The 17,349-nt window shown below is 57.5% G+C and overlaps 3 protein-coding genes across 9 annotated transcripts; 2 read left to right on the top strand and 1 right to left on the bottom strand.

Annotated features, from left to right (window-relative positions):
* Positions 1-496: 496 nt before the first annotated feature.
* Positions 497-4,066, top strand: MPG (N-methylpurine DNA glycosylase). The gene is made up of 4 exons (XM_070761588.1): positions 497-683; positions 748-952; positions 1,081-3,841; positions 3,928-4,066. The coding sequence occupies exons 1-3, from the start codon at positions 582-584 to the stop codon at positions 1,491-1,493; spliced, it is 720 nt and encodes a 239-aa protein (XP_070617689.1). The 5' UTR covers positions 497-581; the 3' UTR covers positions 1,494-3,841; positions 3,928-4,066.
* NPRL3 (NPR3 like, GATOR1 complex subunit) lies at positions 1,523-13,014 on the bottom strand. 7 transcript variants are annotated; one of them, XM_070761579.1, is made up of 14 exons: positions 12,776-13,003; positions 10,647-10,716; positions 9,639-9,677; positions 7,770-7,899; positions 6,695-6,769; positions 5,807-5,960; positions 5,211-5,292; positions 4,529-4,666; positions 3,692-3,848; positions 3,119-3,225; positions 2,907-3,036; positions 2,601-2,829; positions 2,234-2,426; positions 1,523-2,000 (listed from the first exon to the last, which is right to left on the bottom strand). In XM_070761579.1, the coding sequence occupies exons 1-14, from the start codon at positions 12,891-12,893 to the stop codon at positions 1,835-1,837; spliced, it is 1,788 nt and encodes a 595-aa protein (XP_070617680.1). In that variant the 5' UTR covers positions 12,894-13,003; the 3' UTR covers positions 1,523-1,834. The 7 variants fall into 7 exon arrangements, with proteins under 7 accessions (XP_070617680.1, XP_070617685.1, XP_070617686.1 ...); XM_070761584.1 differs by lacking the exon at positions 12,776-13,003 and adding an exon at positions 12,511-12,688; XM_070761585.1 differs by lacking the exon at positions 12,776-13,003 and adding an exon at positions 12,199-12,271.
* A 2,768-nt stretch (positions 13,015-15,782) lies between these two features.
* Positions 15,783-16,565, top strand: LOC139172436 (hemoglobin subunit alpha-D). Its single transcript, XM_070761592.1, has 3 exons — positions 15,783-15,944; positions 16,046-16,250; positions 16,347-16,565. Exons 1-3 carry the CDS (start codon positions 15,850-15,852, stop codon positions 16,473-16,475), a joined length of 429 nt encoding a protein of 142 aa, XP_070617693.1. The 5' UTR covers positions 15,783-15,849; the 3' UTR covers positions 16,476-16,565.
* The last annotated feature ends 784 nt before the right edge of the window (positions 16,566-17,349 follow it).

Genomic DNA, 17,349 nt, shown 5'->3' on the forward strand with positions numbered 1-17,349 from the left:
CTGCTACTCTTCAGCGCTGGGGAAGCAGGCGGCCAGGCTCTCCGGCGCTGCGGCCTTGCCAAGTTTGCTTCAGCTATTTCGGAGACATTGCGTGGCCTGGTCCCCTTCTTTCTTTACAGGAGGGGGAAAAACCAGAACGTTTTGCACCTCCACAGCTGACCTTTGGAGGGGGGGCGCCTCCTAGCAAGGCGGCTGCTGGCTGCGTTGCCGGGGGAAGGGGCGCGTGAGGAAGGGGGGCGGAGGAGGGGTGTTTGGGCCCACTGCGGCTCAGAAGACGGGACGGATGCGGCCTTGGGGCCAACGGGCGCGGGGCGGGCCACGTGCTCGGCTCCTTCCTCCTACGGAAAGTCTGGCGCCCCCCCCCCCCCCCCCGACTTCCGTCCGCTCTGTCTCCAAAGGCTCCGGGCGCATCCAAGGAAGCGGCCGGACGTTCCCCGCCGGAAGCCGAGCCCAGTTTGCGCGCGGCTCTCCCTGGGAAGGGCACAGAGCCGCCGCGTGGGGGCGCTGAAGAGCTGCCGGGGCTTTGCAGCGCTCCGGCTCCCCGCGTCCCAGGCCGGACGCCCCCCGCTCAGCCAGCAGCCATGGCCGACGCCCCGAGGCCGCTCCCAAGCCTGGCGGCGCGCCGGCCCACCGCCTACTTCGACCAGCCCTGCGTCCCCCTGGCCAAAGCCCTGCTGGGACAGGTGAGGTGGGGCGGGGGGGGAGGAGGCCATCGGAGCCCGCTGACGCCCGGCGGTCTCGCTCCAGATTCTGGTTCGCAAACTGCCCGACGGCCGCGAGCTGCGGGGGCGGATCGTTGAGACCGAAGCCTATTTGGGGGGCGAGGACACCGCTTCGCATTCCAGGGGGGGTCGGCGGACCACAAGGAACGCGGCCATGTTCATGCGACCCGGCACACTGTACGTGTACCAGATCTACGGGATCTACTTCTGCATGAACGTCTCCAGCCAAGGTAAGCAGGTGGAGACTCCAAGCCCTTCCTTGCCGCCCACCCCACCACCACCACTTCCAGGCCAGGGTGAATCTCACGCACACACACCCTCCGCGTCCCTGCTTCCTCCCTCCCTCCCTCCGTTCCAGGGGATGGGGCTGCGGTGCTGCTACGTTCCCTGGAGCCCCTGCAGGGCCTGGAGTCCATGCGAGAGCTGCGCTTGACCCAGCAGCGGAAGGCCCCCGCCCGCCCCCTCCAGGACTGGCAGCTGTGCAACGGGCCCTCCAAGCTCTGCCAGGCCCTGGCCATCGACCGGACCTTCGACCAGCAGGACCTGGGCTGCAGCCCTTCCCTGTGGCTGGAGCCCGGCCCCAAAGCTTCGGAGGACCGAGCCCCCATCTGCGTCCCCCGGATTGGCATCAGTGGGGAGTGGGCCCAGGCGCCCCTGCGCTTCTACCTCCAGGGCAACAGGTGCGTGAGCTCCTCTGACAAGAACGCGGAGGGGAAACGTGGCGCCATCGCAGAGAAACGTCTCCCCACTTGCAGCACGGAGCAGCCGTGAGCGCCGATGCCAACCGAGGAGCCGGAAGCGTCGTTTCGGACTCATTTATGTAAATAAATAGGTTTTGCCTTCTTCCACCAGTGGAGCCAAGCACGCACAATGCAGTCGGCAAGGGAGCCAGTGCTTTGCTACAATGGCCCCCTCCTCGCCCCAGAACCCCCCCCCCCGCAGGGCCAGAGTCCACGTAGGGGGCCGGGCTGTCCTGGGGCTCATCCCTGGGTCTCCATGAGAGCAGCTTCCTGCCCGCCTCCACCATTTGGTCTGCTGAGACAGACTGCGGCCCCTGTGACGTCCAGCAGGAGGCGCTCCCTCCCTCCCTCCGATCTGGGAGCCGCCTCGCCTCACTGATGGAGGGACTGGAAGACGGCGATGACGGGATCCTCGTGGTTGGTCACCACCAGCACGCTGCGGAACTTATCCAAGAGCATGAGCAGGTGGGAGCGGCGCATGTTCTCGTTGTACATGATCTCCTCCACGTGGTGCCGTCCACGGAAATAGTGCAGTAGCCTGCCAAGGGGGGCGGGGGAGGATAGGCGTGTCTCTGCCCTGCAGCAACAGCTTCCCCCGGGGGCCGGGGGGGGGCCAGGTGGACTTCAACTCCCAGAAGGCCTGGGCTAGCATGACTGGCCGAGGGGTTCTGGGAGTTGAGGTCCAGAAGTCATAGAAGAGCCCACTTGGCCTATCACCCCTAGGCCGATGCCCCCCCCCCCAAAAGAGCAGGCCTTTCCCTCCCCAGCTACCTGGCAAACATGCGCAGGTCCTCTGGGTTGTGAGCTGCGGGGACACTGAGAATGGCCTCCCGCTCGTGCTCGGAGAGGCTGGTCAGCAGGTTCTCCGTCATGCGCTTGTTCACGGGGGACTCCCCCCCGGGCAGCAGCTCCGCGCTGGAGTTGTCCATGCTGGGACTCGTCAGGGTCATGTCGTCACTGCTAGCTGTGAACAAACAGGTGTGGGACCCCCCCTGTGCAAAAAGAGAGGCCGTTCCCCCCCCCCCCCCAGGAGGGTGGGCTGGAAGGCGGCAAGGCGGCTTCCAAAGGAACTCTGGGCACGGACCCCCCTCCCTGGCTGGACTGAGCCCTGGGGAAAGAAAAGCAGGCTGCCACTTACTGGGAGAACCAAAGCTGAGCGCACTCGGAGTGCTGAGGCTTCGGCCCCCAACTCGGGCAGGGAAGGGCAGCTCTTCCACTCTGGTGCGGAAGCCCTCCTCCTCCTCCTCCTCTTCCTCCTCCTCCTCCTCCTCCTCCTCCTTTGGGGGAACCATCAGGCAGGCGTAGCTGTGCAGCTGGATGAGGAGCCGGTGCTGGAGCATCCAGGCCACCATCCGAATGAGGTGGGTCTGGGGGGGAGGAGAGGAGGCGGCCATCAGAGGGGCCCCGGGGGTTAGGGGGGAGGGAGGGAGGAGCTGAGACTTGCCTCCTGGATCGCTGGAGCAAGAGGGTCCTTGAGCTCAGACAGAGAGACCGGCCAGGAGAACTTGGACAGAGCAGCCGGCAGCTCATGGCCCGGGAACTGGGAGGAGAAGGCCTCTGCCAGGGGACAGTAACTGCAGCAGAGAAAGGGAGGCGCTGGGCAGGCGGCACAAGAGGCGAGGCAGGAAGCACAGGACGGGCGGGGGGGCCACTCACAGGCAGACACTGGCGTTGGGGGAGAGCATGTAGACGTTGTTCTCGCACAGGGGATACACCATCAGGGCCTTGCCCCAGTAGACCAGGTGGGCCGCCAGCTGGAACACCTGCCACAAAGGGGGAAGTGCCGGCTCTGAGGGAGGCTGCCCAGCAGCGCCCCCAAGTGGGCCGGGCCAGATCCACATGGCACCGAGGAGGAAGGGGTGCAGCTGTGTCCCCCTCTGCCCGTGCAGACCGCATGAAGGAAACGGCAGCAGCCACAGGGGGACGTGCCCGCCAATACCCCCCCCCCCCCGCTGCGGGTGCCGCTTTCATTTATGAGGGGAGTCAGGAAGCGGGGATGGGTGCAATAAGGGGAGGTGACCCACTCAGACCCCACGGGGCCAAGCAGGCAGGAGGATGCGCTGGTGGGCTTTGAGGCCTCGGGGGTCGCCCGCAACATTTCCCTGGGAGTTCTCCCTGCCTATCTGGGGGTGGGGGTGGGTCAACCCGGCCCCCGTGTTTTGGAAGAGGACGTCTAGGACGTAGCAGATGTCCCAAAAGGCTTTGGAGCAGCCACCCCCCCCAGCACACCTGGAGCAGAGCCAGGTCGGCATCCTGAGCCAGCTGCTGGAGGTTCTTCACGGCAGAGGCCGTCCTGATCACCCGCACCAGGGCCGGGGAGCAGTCGAGGGGCAGTTCGCTCAGGAGGGACCTCTCGTCTTTAAGCAGCAGCAAGGCGTGGTAAGGCCTGCAGAGAGAAGGGGGGGGGAGGTCAGATGGCCCCTAATGGCTCCAGGATTAATTTGAGCCTCTCCTCTCTTTCACAGGACAGGTGCCCAAAATCTCGGTGTAACGGAAGCAGTGACCAATTCCTCAAAAACCAGAGCAGCTGAATGTGACAAAGTGATTTTCAAAGGACCTACAAATTTTATAAATAAATATACAAATAAATTGAATATAAAGTCAGTTCTCCAGAGGGATTAGAATGAGACACACACACACACACACACACACCCTTACACTACACAAGCTGAGCATACAATCAAATCCCATTTGGGTGACTTTGGCGAATGAGGAGCTGGGAAGCTAAACGTGGGGAGGCCCGTGGCCCAGACGGAGCGTGGTAGGTGCATGAAGTGAAAACATTTTGTAAGTGGGTGAAGTAGCTGATGATCGGGGAACAAAGGTTTCTCTCTGCATTTACAAAGCATGAAATCGTGGAGGAAAATGGGGCAAATCGGGCATGGAACCGAGTCACGGGCTGTGAATCCGCAGGTCCCGCTTCCAACTGTCCACCTTTCGGACACTCTCACGCGCAGAGACACGTTTTCGAGGCAGCCTCGGCCTGAGAAAGGATCCTAAGCCCAGTTGCACTCGGAAGGGCCAAAGTAAAACAGAAACTCCTTAGCAATAAGCCCCCGTCCTCACCGAATGGCCTTCAGGCTTCTCTCAATGGCTTCTGGCGGGATGAAACTGGAGGCCACGTCGTGGATTTTATGGGGCAGGCAGAAGCTCACCTCCAGCCAGTTGTTGATCTGCAGCTGGACCAATCCGGTCGTGCACAGGCTGGAGGGGGAGAGGAGCACCGGGAGGCTCAGGGGTCAGCCTCCAAGGCCCCCTCCTCCACCCTTCCCCTTCAGCGGCTCTGGAGGCTTGACTCAATGGGGCCCACGCAAACACTGCCGGCTGCTGCCACCAGGTGGGGCCGAGGAGCTGTCTCAGGAGGACACCTGGCTGGGGGGAGGGAAACCAGGCCCCCATTAAGGGGAATGGGGGGCTCTCGCGGGGGGGGGGGCGGGGGGGGAGCCTGGCCTGCTCTGGGCGGGATCCCCTCCCCTCAAGGAAGCCCAGCCGAGGAGCCAGAGGGGGGGCTTCCACAGGGATAGCAACCAGTTCAGGGTAGAGGTCTACTTTCCTCTCCAGATTCTAAACTGGGGGGGGGAGGGGCAAGCCTCGTCCTGGGGGAGAACAAATGAGGAAGGGGCATCCTGGGGGTTCTGTCCCAACTCTCCACCTCCGCAACTGTCTCGCAGGGGGTCTCCCCACTTCTGGGGGCTGGGGCTGTTCCCCCCTCCCAAGAGCTGTGCGTGGGGAGGGGCACGGGGGTTACCTGTCGTAAGCCTCTTTCAGGTCTCTGGCCAGCTTGCACTTGGGAAGGATGTGCGGGAAGGGGGAGGGAGGGCCGTCCCGGGCTGCGGAGGGGAAACGTAGCTCTGGAGAGGCCCCGGACCCTCCCTCTCCCCAACCCTTCGGCCCTGGCACGTCCCGGCCGCTGGACCTGATCATGGGTCCAAATCATTGTTGGTTTTGTTTCATGTATTTCATTTTTTAATGCCGCCCTTCTCCTTAGACTCAGGGCAGCTTACAACAGGTCAGCAACAGCACTTTTTAACAGAGCCAGCCTCTTGCCCCCACCATCCGGGCCCTCATTTGACCCCCCTCGGAAGGAGGGAAGGCTGAGTCAACCTGGAGCCGGCAGTGAGACTTGAACCGCCGGCCTTCAGATCTAGCAGTCAGCTTCAGTGGCCTGCAGTGGCTCTTTTAATCCATCCAACGTGTGCAGCTGCCCATCTCACAGAGGCCGAAGCGCGCTGCTGTGGGTCAAGCGCGGCTTCCTCTCCGCCCGGAGATCCAGGCCGGCCACAGTCCCCTGCAGGAGCCCCCACCCCCAAGTGGACAAGAGACCGCCAACTGCCCGCCACTTACTTTCCGACATGGCTGAGACTTCGTCCTGAATGGCCAGAATGAGTTTGGCCTGCCTGGTGAGATACTGGCACCGCCTCTCCTCATGCTGCAGCACAATGGCGATGCGCCGGGACAGGTTGTGCAGGCAGCCGATCACGGAGGGGTCCGCGGTGGCCTGAAACCAGAAACCGTCCGTCAAGGGGGGCCTGGCAGGAAGGGGGAGGAGCCAACCCAGCCGTTCCCTCCCCCCTCCGGACAACAGCTGCTACCACAAAGTGGGGGAGCCTGGACAGAACCCCTCAAGCCACCCACGCGCACCCCCCCCCGAGCCCCAGCGGTTCCTTCCCGCCCAGGGGTGTCCTGCTGTGGGGACGGAGGGTCAGACCCTCCTCCAACCCCCAGTCAGAGAGCCTTGCCCAGCCTCTGGCCAGAACAGGTTGCATGAGAACCAGATGAAGCCCCAACCCTGGAGTTTCTCCACCGCGTCCTGCACAAGTGACCACCTGCTAGAGTCCAGCTGTTATCAGCCACACCCAGCTGAGCGGGGGGGGGGGCAGAGACTTAATAGCCAAAGTGGACAAACCAGCTGTGGAAGGCCTGTTAAGGAAACGGAAGGCAGGGCAGAGATAACAAAGGCGCAAACCATGACTTGGCACCACCAAGTGAGCCCCGTTTCTGCTGAGTCACCGCCAGGGGCTTCACTGTCACTGCCTCCCGGGTGATAAGGCCGCCTCGGGCCTTTGCCTGTCCAGCTGCCACCAGCAGATGAGCCCCACCCTGCCCCTGGGGAGCCATGCAGGCCAGCCGAGGTGGGAGACGAGTGCCGCCTTTGCCAGGAAAGGCCAAAGAGATGACCAAAGACTCCGGCCCCGAGCCAGGTCCCCACAGCTCCTCCCCAGGCAGCCTTACCCTCAAGGCAAAGACCACGTTGAAGAGAATCATGGTGGGCGTTTCCCTCTTGGGAGAAGGGTCTGTCTTGGACACCTGCACAGCAAAAGAAGGGTCAACGCCAGCGCATTCAGGGGGTGGGGGTGGGGGTGTCTTCCTGGCAGGTTGACCTCTGGGGAAAGAGTCTTTGCCTCAGCGAGGTCACCTATTAAGGAGAGTGGGCGCAAGCGAGAGCCCCTCCAGGCCAAGGAGACCAAAGGGAGGGAGGGAGGCAGGCTGGGGGGGCCTGAGGAGCCCCAAACCTTCCCCACCCCCACCCACCCTTGGATTAAACAAATAGCACAGCAGCCCTGTGGCATCAAAGGAGCCTGAACTGGGGAGGGGCTGGGGCTGAGGTGGGGGGAGAGATTCTCCAGCCGGGGGTCCCTCAATCAGCAGGGGTCCTGAGGGCACAATTGCATCCGCCTTTCCAAAGTTTCCAATGAATAAAATATAGTTATCTTTGGGGGGGGCTGTCTCCCAGGGTGTTGTGTCCAGGGCAGCTGTTGTCCCTCCAGAGGGCTGTTCAAGAGGAGCCTCCTCTGCAGGGGTCCAGCCCTGAGGACTTCAACCCCATTGGCCTCTGGAGACCCCGTATTTTCTAAGCCAAAGATGAATAACATAGCAAAGAAATAGGAATCACGTGAGTCTCCACGAGGGAGCAAAAACAGGAGAAAGGCCCCAGCAAAGGCCCCGTTCCTTGGATTCGTACAGGACATTAAACAATGAACCACACAGAATAAACCACAAAGGACAAACCATTAAAACGTTTGCAATTGCATCTTGTAAATCTTCTACTGCGCGTGAACACCAACCACGTTTGGAGATGCAACTGCCATGGGGAGGGGCCAGAGGGGAGATTCAAAACCTAAGTAGCTGGTGCACGTTAAGGTTTGGGCTGATACTCCCAGTATTGAATCTCATCTTACGACAGGGGGGGGGGGGGCTGGAAAGGAAAAGGATCTGAGACGGGGGAAGCGGAGCCTGGGCTGGAGGTCCCGGGTGAGGGGGGGGCAGAGGGGAAGGTACGGGAAGGTGTCCTGGGTCTGGGGCCTACCTGGGCAAAGGCGTGCTGCAACAGAGTTGGGTGCCCAACAAAACGAATGTTGTCGATCTTCAGCTCAAACTTTTTGCCACACATGTCTGACTTCGTGGCCAGAATTGTTGCCAGAATGACATCTGAGAACCTTCAAAGCACAAGAGGAACGGGCGTGACTGGGTTTATGGCGACCTAAAGGCATCCCAAAGAGCCAGATACCGTTTTTATTCAACATTAAATATTATTCTGTAAGCATTCTAAATAATTAAACGCTGGGCCTGCTTGAATGCCGTTCATTTGTCCAAATTGCATGTTTAGAATCGTCAGAATTACTGAAAGGGAAGCCAACAACAGGGCAGCCATGCAGCTCTCAGAGAGGTGAGGAGGGGTCACATCTCTTGGGGGTCTAAGCAGAGACGTTGCAGCAGTCGAAGCATACAAATCCCATTGAATAAATGACCCAAGGACAGGCTGTTCCTGGGCTCCCACAGTCAAGGAAGGCCATTGCCCCCCCCCCTACTCCCACCCTCTGTTGGCTCCCTAAGCTGCCTCTTCTGTCTGCGGGGTCTAAGGTTTCCCTGCTCTGTGGGGGGAGACGCAGCCTCTTCCAGGGGGCCCAGCTGGATCAGCCAAGGAGATGGAAGTCTCGGGCCTTAAAGGGCTGAGGCCCATCTGAGCTGCTTCGGCGTGTTCACAGTCAAACGTTTCCACCCCACTGCTGGTCAGGGGCAGCTGCCTGTGACCACAGAGATATGGGGCCCGGAGAGTTATCCGCTTATCAGCCCTCTCGGCAGGCAGGCAGGCAGGGAGGGAGGAGAGTGACTGCAATCTTCCCCACCAGAGACCTGGCAAGTGAGGTTGAGCTCTTATTCGGATCAAGACCCAAAGTAGCTCTACCAGACCTTCTCCTCGGGACAGAATGGGGATCCCAATGGATCTGTATGTGGACAAGCTGTTCATATGCAGCCTGTGGAAAACTCTCCCTGTGCGCTGTTCTCGCCACAGAAAATTCCCAAATTTTGTTCCTGAAAAAGTGGAACTTCCCGATAATTCTCCTCATCTGGCTACACCCTGGCTGGCATTTGATTTTAGCCAAGCCCCCCAGGTGAATCCTCTGAGAGGTTGCTGCAAAGGTCCTGGCTTTCTTTCTTTCTGGCCGCAGCTTAAGTGACCCTGAGGAAAAGACTTAGACCAGCACAAAACCACACAACTGGGGCAAACAGGTGGTGGACAAAGGCCTGACCAACCATTGGGTTCCCTGCCTAAGCAGGGGATTGGACTAGAAGACCTCAAAGGTCCCTTTCAACTATCCTATTCACATTCTCCCTCCTCATCCTAGTGTTGCACTGACTATAAATTCTGAAGGCTGCAACGTAACGTGGTTAAGGGGAGCAGGCTGGAAAGGAACACAATAGCTCGAATGTGGAGTGGGCTCAATATTCCACCAGTCAAAGGACTCTTACTCTGCATCCTAAAGACGAGAGAGGAGCCAACCGTTAAAGGCTGCACCCAGATGGCTTCGCAGACAAAAATGGCCCATTGCCTTTGTGGTACAACAGCAGTCATAGGGGGCTGCACAGCGCAGAACGGTCGGTCGGCCAATCGACTAAGCCAGCTTCTTGGTCCAGCTAATCCAGCCTTGTCTCCACTGAGGGTAGACAGGCGGCCAGAGAGGAGACCCACAGCTGCTCTGCATGTAAAACACACGTTCTGCCACTTTCTGGACTGGCCCCTCCTTTAAATTTCTTACAAGTCCATCCATCTCAGCTGCCCTCCACTATCGCTCCATTCGTTTACAGCACAGCCCAAGAGAGAAATTAGAAACACAGTACAAGGAGAAGATGTTAAAGAAGAAAAGCCATTGGAGACAGATGAATTTGGTCTTACCCTGACACCACCTGCTCATCAGTGAGAGGACAGGGCTCTCTGAAAATAGGAACAGGGGCCATGAGCACCACTCAGAAACAAAACAGGAGAATCAACCAGACAAAAATCACACACCTATACAATGGGACAATGGAACCCTGCCAGTTTTCACAGTTATACATAAACAATCTTTCTAAAGTAAAATTAAAACAATGGAAGTAATGTACACCACACCACCAGCCGTGTACATTGATGGCGTAAGTGGGAAGGAAGGACGAGGCTTGAAACGGCTGCTCATAGTGCAGCTCCTACCACGGGCAGCAGAACAAGGGGTGGACAGAGCAGGCAGGGACGCCTCAAGGCTGCTGCCATAGGAAATCTGGGCTCGAGGGACTCGGCAGGCCCTCCCTCCGTGGCCACTGCTGCTGCGCAAACCATTCAGGACATCCCAGGGCTGGGACTTATTTTTCCAAAACTTGTGCCATTTCACCATCTGGTCAAGTGCAGCTCCTTTCCTTTCAGGCCACAGAAAGAAGCTGCTTCCAACCGTCTATACTGGGGAGACTCTTTTCCTATTCCTGAATTCTGCTACAGCAGGAGAAACCTCTGCATTGTGCGACATGGGGACCATTAAGTCACAGCTGGCCACCTCCTCAACAGTTCTGGGCCACAAAGAAGGCAGTTCAGGACCAGAATGGGACCTGAAAGTGACAAACCCCAGAGGCTTTGGTTCATACCAGCTAGCTAAGAACCAAAAGAGGGTTAGGGCCCGGCCTCCATTCCAAAGGCTGAGAACTGCCCCCACCCCCTCAGACCCACCAGCAGGGAAAAGCCCCCCCCCCCCTCCTCCCATTGCTAACAGAAATGAAGCAAATGACTTGAAGATCATTCACTGTGATTATTAAACAGTACAAGAGTTGGATATAATATTTTTGTTTTCCTCAAAACCATGACATTCAAAAACCTTTTCAAAAAAAGTTGAGCTCAGCTTTTAGGAGATCTGCAAAAAAGAACCAATGAAATTCATACCTGGAGTCTCCGTCCGGATCTTCTACATTGTCACCAATACTGTTTACGGCATACCTACTCCTTGACGTTCCTAAAATGAAACGGAGGGGAGGGAACTTCAACTCCATTACTACTCACTCTCCCATTTTGCATAGTGATATTTCATGGGAATCCAAGCATCTTCCTCAGACAACCAACCCAGGGGCCTGCTTTCTTTAACCTATCTCAGCCAGCATGCCACCTGGATCAAGCCTGCCACGGGATTAACTGCCCTTTTCTCAAACTGAGATGGAGGCCTGGGCCTGTGACCCAGGTAGCATGCGGAGCCCTGTCAGGTGTTGCTCTGTGTTAGCTCCAGCATGCATGCACACGCTAGCCAGCTGATTTTCATCCATGGGGAAGACCTTTCCCACCCCAGCTTCCCTGAAGCCCTAGAGTGCAAGAAAACACCCATCGGGTACCTCGAAAGTTCGGAAAACAGACTTCCGGCTTTTCCGTTGCGCTGTTTTTTGCACTCTGGGGCTTCGGGAAGCTTCCTTGCAGGCTTTGCAGTGCAAAAAATAGCACAACGGACATATCAGAAATCCTTCTTCCATTTTCCCACCATCCCAGGCTTCAATAAGGCCTGTGCGCATGCGCGGGGACAGGAGGGGTTGTGCACAAGCACAGGGGTAGAGCGGGGGGGGGTCTGCGCATGTGGGGGGGAAGGGAGTGGGTGTGGGTGCATGTGCGCATGCTAGCACATGTACACACACCCTTTTGGCATGTGAACCCATCCCTGTACTAGGCCATGCAAAAATCTGTCTTTGGGGGGGCAAAACAAGCAAAAAGGGTAGAGGAGGAAGTCCTCCCCAACTCTCTCCATGGTCTTACTGGCTCCAGCTAGACTGCCACGCATAGGGGGGGGGGGGGACACGACACAGTGGGGTAGCAAAGATGGAGCTCCACCCCAGAGCACCCAATTTGGACTGAGAAATGTTGAAAGGAAACGCAGGGCGTCCGGCATCAGCTATGCCCACAGTGTGGTAGTAAAATATCTGGTATCGCTTCACTGCACACATATATTTTAAATTCCTTTTTCCTCACTGTAAGGAAAATATCCCAAAGGAATAATAGACTGCTGGTCTCCTTGGCAGCAATATCACGTGCTGCCAACACATTTAGCCAGTAACAGATACGTCATGAAACGCAAAGATTGGCTTTTCACATTAAGCACAAAAGAAGCATTCTGGTGATAAGTTCACCCTTTCTATTTGTTTCAGTCACTGACCATAGTTTATTTATTTATTTATTGAATTTATATCGCTGTCTATTTGCCCATGGCGACTCAAGGGGGCTTACAGAATATAAAACCACATTTAAAACAATAAAACTAATAAAAAGAATCAAATAAATGAATATAATAAAATCACCCCACCCCCCACTTCCGCAGACAGCAGGAGCCATTTAATGGGCTCCATCCTGCTCTGGGTCCTCCTGTCCCCCTGGCAGAACCGGGTCTTCAGGGCCCTCCGGAAGAGTATTGGAGCTGTTCTCATCCAGAGGGAGTCACCGCGGAGAAGGCCCTCCTCACCAGGTAGGTCTCCCTCCGGGGTGGGAACCACAGCACTCCCTGCCTCCCCACTCGGATTCAGGGTCGGGTGGATGTGACTAGCAAGAGAGGGTCAAGCTACTTTCCCGTCTTTCTTTAATGGGCCACCGGGTGTTTAGGAAGCTTCCCGAGCAGCAGTCACAGAAGTGCCACGTGAAAAAACGGACCAAAGACCTGAGCGTGACACCGGGTGGAGCAATGGATGCAGAGGCCTTTGCTCCGCCCGCCCACAAAGACGGCCAGGAAAACCGCCCGGCCCGGAGGCCCCTGAACGGCTAATGCCCCCGCGCCAACCTCTCAGCCCGGCGGGGGTTTCGGGGGGCCGAAGCCTGCGGGAACCGCAGCGGGGCGTGGACGGTGCAGGCGACGTCAGGCCACGAGACCTCCCGGGGGGCCCGGCCGGGGGGGGGGGAGAGCGGCCAGTGGGTCCTCCGGGCGGGCAGAGAGCGGCCGCAGCGCAGCAAAACCGCCCGGCGGCGAGTCGCCATAGCAACGGGCGGCGGCCAGGCCTTCCGGGGCGGGGCGGCGACCGCCCACAGCGCGCGCGCTGGTTCCTCACCGATCAGGGCGGCCGGGTTCGCGGGCCCCCGCTGGAAGGGGAAGCGGAAGAGCAGCTTGTTGCCTCGGCTGCCGGAGCTCACCAGGATGACGCTGACAGGGCTCGAGGTGTCCCCCATGGCCCCCTCGCCCGCGCAGCCGCCTCACTATAGAGAGGAAACCCAAAGGGTAGAGGGCCCGTCGCCCTCTGACACCCTGGCGCGGCGCCTGCGCACTCGCCATCTTTCCCGCCAGCTGCCTGTCGTCACTTCCGTTTGTCTTCCGGGAGCGGGGGGACTCGGCAGCGCTCCCTCAAGCAGGCGGCGCCTCGGCTGCGGGAACCGGGCGGGCGGGGCCGTCGGACGACGATAAGGAAGGAGGCCGTCGGGGCGCCCCGGCTGCTTTGGAGAGATACGCCCGGCGTGGCCGCCCCTTCCCTGCAGGAAGAGTCGGGAGCCCACGCGCTCTTTCCGAGGCATTGCCTGGTCCACGGCTGACAGGAAGAGATTTATGTGTATTTTAATAATTATTTAAAGATCTGGCGCTTTTATTGGAAAATCTATGACAGATTTTCTCACCAATCCTTCCAGCATTGTATCGTTTCATCTGGTCAGAATCACCCTGACTGTTCTCTCCGGCCCCGTTAATTCACAGTAATTAAGCCCCAGTGAAGAGTTGGAGGCAAAGTCACTATGTATATTTGTCTATTTACAAAGAAACCTGCTGGAAACAGCAATGAAATCACAGCAATGTCAGCTCAACTGCCAAAAGTCCAGCGTTATCGGCACAGCTGATAACAACCATCCAAAAGAAAGTCATTAATTCAAGTCATTAATTCTTGGCCTGGACAGCTACTCACAAATGTCTTCCAAAACGAGGATTGCAGGTTTGCAGAAGGATTTAAGAGAGAAACTCTTTGACTGCTAGTTCTGTCTCTCCATATAGGAACGTTGAACTTCTGCACCGGAAATTCCCATCCTCCCCTGACAAGCTATGCATAGAAGTATCCAATGCCTTGATCTGAATACTGAATAATGTCCCCAGGCCCTAACTTTCCCTCACTCTCAAAGTCCGTGACCAAAGGGGCCAGATGTGAGCCAACCACAACACTTTACAGATTTTCAAGAGCTGGAACCAACAAACTCTACATACCCAGCGTAATAGGAAAGCAGTTCAATGTCACTAATCTGATTTTCACTTGCTTCACCATGTTTTGAGAGTTCCTTGGCTAATCCTGCAGCTTGGTAGGGAGGAGCACACCAGTAAAATGAGAAAAGGGCAAAAGGTATTCTTATATATCTGTCCAGAATTTCAGATTGTGTCTTTTTGTGCTGAAAGCAATCATGCTTGGCTGGAGTCTCCTATGAGCTTTCTAACTGCAAGTTTTTAAAAAAATGTTACTAAGTTAGGAAGAGAGGCCACTGGCAGGGCAATTCAAATTATCCCAACCAAAAGGTTTATTGGAAGTTGAGAGTCACACAGGTTTATATTCCTGCATACTTGACATCCTATAAAGTATATGGAACTCAAATTGTCTGGCTTCACTGGTATTTATTCAACAGCACATTTTTCTTTGCTTGCCTTGTTCTCTGTTCTTAGTGTCTTCACATCCCAATTTGCATGGTGCTGCAGTGAGGCTTCTGTTCTTACACACAATACTCAAGCAGAATCTAAGGTTAGCATGACAAACTCCCCATTAAATGTCTGGAGAAACGAGAGGGGGGGGCGGCATACAAATCTAATTAAATCTTAAAATCTTTCTCAAGATCCAGTTTATTCAAGGCATTGAGGTTGCATGGCCACAAAGTTACTCCAGTCAGCCAATGTAGTTGGGCTGGGTCTTTGTGTCAGCGGTAGGAGAGATGTCCTGGTGTTTCCCATTGCCTGGAACAGAGCAGAGAGGCCCGGTGGAGGATTCTTGCCCCCATCGGGGAGAAGGACATCCACCAGGCAGCAGCAGACTTAGGCATGGAAACCAGTTGCTTCCACTCAGCACAACTCACCTCACGGGGTTGTTGGGAAAATAGGAGTAGGGAGAAATATTAGGTATGTTTGCCACTTCAAGTCATTTATAATTAAAAGCAGGATAAACATATACAATATGCCCTAGAGGTAAGCAAAAGCATAGAAATGTTAAATATTGAACAGGTTGTAGGACATTAACAGGTGAGCGCCCCCCCCCCACCCATGTCCTTTTGTTCTGTAGATTGTTGGATGGGTCCAGGGTTCCTCTCTCGCCTGTCTAGGTAGGCTGGGAAAGAAAGGCAAGGCCAGGTCATTGCTTAACCCAGATTAGGGTGAGAACTCAATAAAAGTTACTTTCAGGACAAGCCAGGACTCAGTCAAACTATGTTATTTAGCATATGGGGGGGGAGGGGTTGTAAACTCAGGCAGCTGTGGTTAAGTAATGGCTGTTAAGGAACCCAGACTTAACATATTGACTTTTACTTGTCTATTTACTTCCTCGGTGGATTAAACAGCTGAGTACAATACTTGAGCTGTAGAGTAGGACCCCGTTGGGCAATGGTGATACTGGTTGGCAGAGGGGACCAACATTCTGGCCGCCTACATCCTCTTATCCGTTTCCTTCCCCAAAGAGCCCAGTCGGGTGGCTCCATCCACTCGCAGTATTGAGGACTCCGAGGGGAGCCCAGTACGACGGGCGGGGGCTTTGCTTCCAAGCACGGCGGGGTCAGCACTGAGGCGGAACTCCCGGGCTGCCCTCCAGGCCAGGAGCGCTTTCCCTTCCCATCCTAACTGCCCGCCTGTCTTCAGCCACACGCACGCGGCCACCTTTGGTCGTCCCACCAGCCAGCCTCGGGATGCCAGGATCGGGGGGGGGCGGAGATACACACACCCCGCACCCCCTCCTGCCTTCGAGCAATTCCTTCGAGCGCGGCTCCAGGGCTGGTCTGAGAAGCCGCGGCGAAGCGAGTCCCGCCCCGCAGCGGCGCTCCTGACTGCGGCGGCGATAAGATAAGAGGGGCGGGCTGCGGAGGGGGCAGCTATATAAGCGGCGGCGGCGTCCCGGCTCCCAGTTTGCTTCTGCCGACCGACCCTCAAACTCCCTCGACCGCCGCCTGCTCTGCCGCAACGATGGTGCTGACCGCCGAGGACCGCAGGTTGCTCCAAGCCTCCGTTGGCAAGCTGGGCTGCCGTCTCGAGGACATTGGCGCCGATGCGCTGAACAGGTAGGGCGGGCGGGCGGCGGCTCCCTTTCCTGCGCCTTCCCCCTGGCTGCCCCCACCAGGGCCCCCTGACGGCCCCCTCCACTTCCTTCTCCCTGCCGCAGGTTGTTAATAACCTTCCCGCAGAGCAAGACCTACTTCTCCCACTTTAACTTGAGCCCCGGCTCAAAGGACATCATCCACCAGGGGGAGAAGGTGGGCAAGGCGCTGGACAGCGCCCTCAAGCACCTGGACGACATCCGCGGCACCTTCTGCCACCTCAGCGACCTGCATGCCTTCAACCTCCGCGTGGACCCAGTGAACTTCCAGGCAAGTGCGGGTAAAGTGGCCGCAGGGTGGGGAGAGGGTTGCCCGTCCCACCCACTTGGCTAACTCCTGCCTTCCTCCCCCTCCTCCTTCCTGCAGCTACTGTCCAAATGTATCCACGTGTCTCTGGCCACTCACCTGCGCAACGAGTACAATGCCAGCATCACCCTGGCCTGGGACAAGTTCCTGGAACAGGTGGCCGACGTGCTGTCTGAGAAATACAGATGAGCTCCAGGGGCCGCAACCGGGTGCCCTCTTGTGCCTTCCTTCAGGGTGGCTTGCCTGGGCTACTGAGCAATAAAGTTCTCTTTGAACGACTGCCTGCCTGCCTGCCTTAGCTTTGGGGGCTGGAGGGACGAGCAGGGCCCTCTTGCTGCTGGGAAGCGACTCGGAGGATGCGTCTGCCTTTGAGTTGGGGGGGGGGGGCTGATGGCCGTTTTCTTGGCAAGATTTGGGAAGTGGTTTGTCTTTGCCTCCTCCTCCTCCTCCTCCTCCAGAGAGCTGAGAGGAAGGACTGGCTACCCACCCACCCACCTGTGTGCCCTTCCTTCTCTCCTGGCTCCTGGCTCGGTGCCTTAACACTGTACCAAACTGGCTGGCTGCTGGCCTATAATAAAAGAAAAGAATTCTGCCATTATAGTTAAGAACCAGCAAGGAACCAAACCCATTTGTTTGCCCCTGCGTGGAATCAGGCCTCTCTCCCCTCCTGGAAACCCCATCGCAGAGCAGCCTAAGGAAACCACTGTGGCAGCAAGGTCCCAGGTGCAGGAGAGCTAGAAGCAAACGGGCAAATCTACTTTGCTGTTTGGGCTAGTTCACACAATAACCCCCTCCCCACCTCAGCAGCACACTTTTGGAAACAAGAGACGGGGAGTAGGGAGGACCCTGGGGAGCAAGTGGCCATATCCAACCCGGGAGCCCCAATCACAGCGCTCTCCTCCCGCCCCCTGCTGCTCTGAGCCCAGCCCTGGGCTGAAGGAGGGGCAGGGGCCGTGGCAGGGGGGGGGAGGCTGGGCCACTGGTTGCAAGGGCAGCACCAGGGTCACTGAGAGATGTTGAAAGGAAATGCAGGGCGCCCAGCATGAGGGAAAGACTATCCCTC

The sequence above is a fragment of the Erythrolamprus reginae genome, chromosome 9, assembly GCF_031021105.1.
Source record: "Erythrolamprus reginae isolate rEryReg1 chromosome 9, rEryReg1.hap1, whole genome shotgun sequence".
NCBI lineage: Eukaryota > Metazoa > Chordata > Lepidosauria > Squamata > Dipsadidae > Erythrolamprus > Erythrolamprus reginae.

Coding starts and splice junctions, on each gene's coding strand:
- LOC139172436 (XM_070761592.1), top strand. CDS start 15,850: ATGGTGCTGACCGCCGAGGACCGCAGGTTGCTCCAAGCCTCCGTTGGC. Junction 15,945..16,045: donor GGCGCCGATGCGCTGAACAG/GTAGGGCGGGCG, acceptor TCCCTGCCGCAG/GTTGTTAATAACCTTCCCGC. Junction 16,251..16,346: donor TGGACCCAGTGAACTTCCAG/GCAAGTGCGGGT, acceptor TCCTTCCTGCAG/CTACTGTCCAAATGTATCCA.
- NPRL3 (XM_070761579.1), bottom strand. CDS start 12,893: ATGGGGGACACCTCGAGCCCTGTCAGCGTCATCCTGGTGAGCTCCGGC. Junction 7,900..9,638: donor GATGAGCAGGTGGTGTCAGG/GTAAGACCAAAT, acceptor TGTGCTTTGAAG/GTTCTCAGATGTCATTCTGG. Junction 5,961..6,694: donor ACGTGGTCTTTGCCTTGAGG/GTAAGGCTGCCT, acceptor TTCTGGTTTCAG/GCCACCGCGGACCCCTCCGT.
- MPG (XM_070761588.1), top strand. CDS start 582: ATGGCCGACGCCCCGAGGCCGCTCCCAAGCCTGGCGGCGCGCCGGCCC. Junction 684..747: donor CCAAAGCCCTGCTGGGACAG/GTGAGGTGGGGC, acceptor GTCTCGCTCCAG/ATTCTGGTTCGCAAACTGCC. Junction 953..1,080: donor CATGAACGTCTCCAGCCAAG/GTAAGCAGGTGG, acceptor CCTCCGTTCCAG/GGGATGGGGCTGCGGTGCTG.